This window comes from Engraulis encrasicolus, chromosome 17 (assembly GCF_034702125.1).
Source record: "Engraulis encrasicolus isolate BLACKSEA-1 chromosome 17, IST_EnEncr_1.0, whole genome shotgun sequence".
Lineage (NCBI taxonomy): Eukaryota > Metazoa > Chordata > Actinopteri > Clupeiformes > Engraulidae > Engraulis > Engraulis encrasicolus.
The window spans coordinates 30,688,434-30,692,157 of NC_085873.1; the positions used below are offsets into that span (position 1 = coordinate 30,688,434).

At 46.5% G+C, this 3,724-nt stretch overlaps 1 protein-coding gene across 1 annotated transcript in view; it reads left to right on the forward strand.

Annotated features, from left to right (window-relative positions):
- The first annotated feature begins 1,347 nt into the window (after nt 1-1,347).
- Nucleotides 1,348-3,724, forward strand: part of LOC134467402 (probable ATP-dependent DNA helicase RecS) — a 2,532-nt gene continuing 155 nt past the window's right edge. Inside the window, exons 1-3 of the mRNA XM_063221299.1 lie at nt 1,348-1,816; nt 2,006-2,085; nt 2,576-3,724. The exon at nt 2,576-3,724 is cut by the window's right edge and continues 155 nt beyond it. Coding sequence (XP_063077369.1) covers nt 1,353-1,816; nt 2,006-2,085; nt 2,576-3,724 — 1,693 coding nt within the window. The 5' untranslated portion in view covers nt 1,348-1,352. The remainder of the gene's footprint in view (nt 1,817-2,005; nt 2,086-2,575) is intronic.

The following is a 3,724-nucleotide window of genomic DNA, read 5'->3' on the forward strand; positions in this document are numbered from 1 at the left end:
ACATGGGTTAGTAAATGGTTTTGAAACACTGGAATTGAAATAAAGGTCTTTAACAGGTCACAAAGAAGTTTTAACCAAACTTGTTGCACACCCATAACGTAGGGCAACAATTTCCTTGAATGACACACTCTGCACATTATACACTAAAATCTAAATGGGTTGAGATCTTTTTTTTTTTAAATGAGTCTGTCTATTATGCATTTTTAAGTAATGCCTGATGTACCGTATGTAGACAGCATTTTAACAAAACAGTCTGTGAAGTCTCTGTGGGCCCTTTGTCACAATTAAGTGTTTGTTAAGAGCTTAAAAGGACAAACGTTGCCACTTAGAGAGACAGCTGTTCAGACATGAATCGACACAACTCTACAGCCAGGCCTTTTAAAGGTCTCTCTCTCTCCCTCTTTTCATCTTGCACACTTTTATCCAGCCAACCCACACCATCCATCAATCTATCCGCCTGTCTCTCTCTCTCTCTCTCTCTCTCTCTCTCTCTCTCTCTCTCCCTCCCTCCCTCCCTCCCCACCCTCTTCATCTCATTGTCTGTCCACCATTCTCCATTCCCTCGTTCTTTGGTGGTGTCACTTTTCCTCAGTGCAGGGCTGAACTGGGATCAAAAACCAGCCAGGACATTTTTGGCGTAACCCCTCACCTCACACAACTCCCACGTTTTTTCTACAATATTATGATAGGCTCAGTCCATTGTCTATATTAAAGATAGACCAAGGGGCTTCCCCAAATAAAAGGTGGGGCGGTCCGTATGGAAGCTAAAAAAACACACTAAAAATCAACAAGAGGATTGTCCCCCATGGATTATCGGCCCATCGGGAAAATGCCCTGTATGCCAGATTACCAGTTCAGCCCAGGCCCTCTGAGGGAGGATCGGCCCCTGAGGACTGTTGGCCCATCTGGGAAATGCCCTGTATGCCAGATGACCAGTTCAGCCCTGCAGCCCCAGTGTGTCTGATCGCCTTTAAGGGCTTTTCTATTTAGGCAACAACAGCGCGTTGCGTCGTGTCGTGTTTACCGTCGTGTTTGCCGCCCGTCACTGACAAAAGTCGGGGGTTTATACCCGGGCTCCGCCATAGCGGTGACGCAACACCTTCGGCTCAGCTACACACACTAGGGCCGGGTGCTGGAGAAAAAATATTTGCATGTTCCCTCTACAGCAGGAACCCACCCACTTGTCGGGAACCAATCAACTGTCAGCATTTCCAACCGTCGAGTGTAGAGGGCGTGTTCAAGTCAGTGACGTAGTTGAACTGCGACTCAACCCATTGATTGTACAGGAAGCGCTTCATTCAGTCAAAGAAATAAATAAAAAATAGAGCTCTATGGATGATTCCGTAACAACAATGGAGCAGCGACAAACTTTTGCTTCAGCAGTAGATGCGGTATTGAACGAGTTTAACGGGAAATTCTCGTTAAAAATGGAACAAAGAACAGCCCTGGAATCATTTATCGAACGGAAAGACGTTTTCGCCTTGCTACCTACTGGCTTCGGTAAAAGTTTAATTTACCAGTTAGCCCCGCTGGTCGCTAAATCAATGGGGATTTGCGAGAACCCAATTGTCGTGGTCGTCTCGCCACTAATCGCTCTAATGGAGGACCAGGTTCGAGAGGCGACTGCCCTGGGCATTTCTGCTTGCCAGCTGGACCCTGACATCGAAGCGCTAATCAAACGAGGCAGCTTCAACATTGTGCTAGGCAGTCCGGAGTCGTGGCTGAGTGGGAAATGGCGCGACATGTTGACCGACGAAGTCTACAGAAAAAATCTCCTGGGCATTGTCGTGGACGAAGTGCACCTCACTTACAAATGGTAAGAATCACCAAGTCAACACAGCTTACAGCAGCATAGTATTTGAACAAGATAAACACGTCTTGCAAACTTGACATAAAGTTGTTATGGTAACTGCAGACTGTGCCTCAGGCCTTTGAAAACGATTAAAAACATTGTTTGCTTGCTTTTTGCCTCTGACATGTATGCCTTTGTGTCTATTTCAATTAGGGGAAGAGCTTCAAAGGGTCAGACTGCCTTCAGAGAGAGTTTTTCCAGACTGGGGGAACTTCGTGCTATTGTCAAACCAGGTAATGTTTAATGAAATGAACAAAATCTTAGTATGTGGGGTGTGTGTGTGTGTGTGTGTGTGTGTGTGAGAGAGAGAGAGAGAGCGTGCGTGCGTCCATGCATGCCATTAACGTGTAACTGCACATTTAAAATGCTAATTTCTACCTAAACCATCTTTGCTTTGTACACCATCCATCCCCCTTCACATTGCCTCTTCTCAAGAAGACAGTTTGCACGAATTGCTGACTTCTGCTTTCTGCTTTCCGCCCATCCCCCCTCACCCTCTTTGCTCTCTATGCCACCCATCCCCAGTCACCTAGTCTCTTTTCTCAAGACACACAGGGCACCTTGTGAAACCTGTTTTTATCTTTCAATTGAAATGCTACTGTATAATTCACTTTTGTCAGTTGACATCTTAATTTACATGTAACATATTTCATGAGCAACTGCTTATTTTTTGCAATAACACTGATTTCGAGACATTCTAACGCTTTTCTTGTTCTGGTACAGGGACTCCTGTGATGGCACTGACCGCATCCGCCGATCTGCAGTCCAGGGCCATAGTGAAAAGACAGCTGCATATGGACAACGCAACTATGCTGACTGTCAGTCCTGACAGACAGAACATCAGACTAGGGCTGCATCGGGTCTCGACAGACTCACTCGACTGCCTGGACTGGGTCGTAAAGGATGTAAAGGACAAGGGTGCTGACATGTTGCCTGTGCTCATCTACTGTCGGACCGTGAACACTGTTGCACGAGTCTTCTGCCATCTGAAGGCTGAGCTGGGTGACAGGGCCTGGGTTGCTGGAGAGCAGATTGGGGACAACCTGCTCATAGCGATGTTCCACAGTCACACTCTGCCAGCAAACAAAAGCAGAGTACTCTCAGCACTGACAGGACATGGCAACTGCAGAGTTGTGGTGGCTACCACTGCTTTGGGAGTGGGACTGAACTTTTCAAATGTGTCCCATGTAGTGATGTATGGGGTACCTGAGGACACAGAGGCCATGGTGCAGCAGATTGGTAGGGCGGGCAGAGATGGCTCACAGGCCCATGCTGTTGTTTATGCCACCACAAACAACAGGAATACAGATGAGGCAGTGAGAAAAGTGATTGGAGACAGTAAAACCAGCTGTTTTCGCACTGCATTATATTCTCACTTTGAGAAAGACATTGCTAGTGTTGAACCCGGTCATTCCTGTTGTACCCACTGCCACTCTGTTTGCAAGTGCACCTCTGTTGGTTGCCCTGTATCGCTGCCTGTGTACGAATTACCAGAGCCAAATCCAACACAAACACATGTAAAACGCAGGGATGTGACCTCGGATGACCATAACTTGGTCAGGGACCTTTTGTTTCAGTATCGGCAAAGTCTTGTCCATGACCACACACGCCTCTACACAAGTGTCACAGCTTGCACTGGATTTAGTGTTGCTCTGATTGATTCCGTGGTGGAACATCTTGCCTACATTTTTGGTCTGACATATATTATGCAGAATCTACCAGTATTTAAGAAAGAACACGGGCAAGAGATTCTCAGGGTAGTACATAAGGTGTTTCGTGATTTTGAATTGTGTGAAGAAGCAGTCACTTCTGTATCGCTTGTAATGCCAGATGTGGACTTTACAGGATACTTTGACAGCGAAGACGATGAGT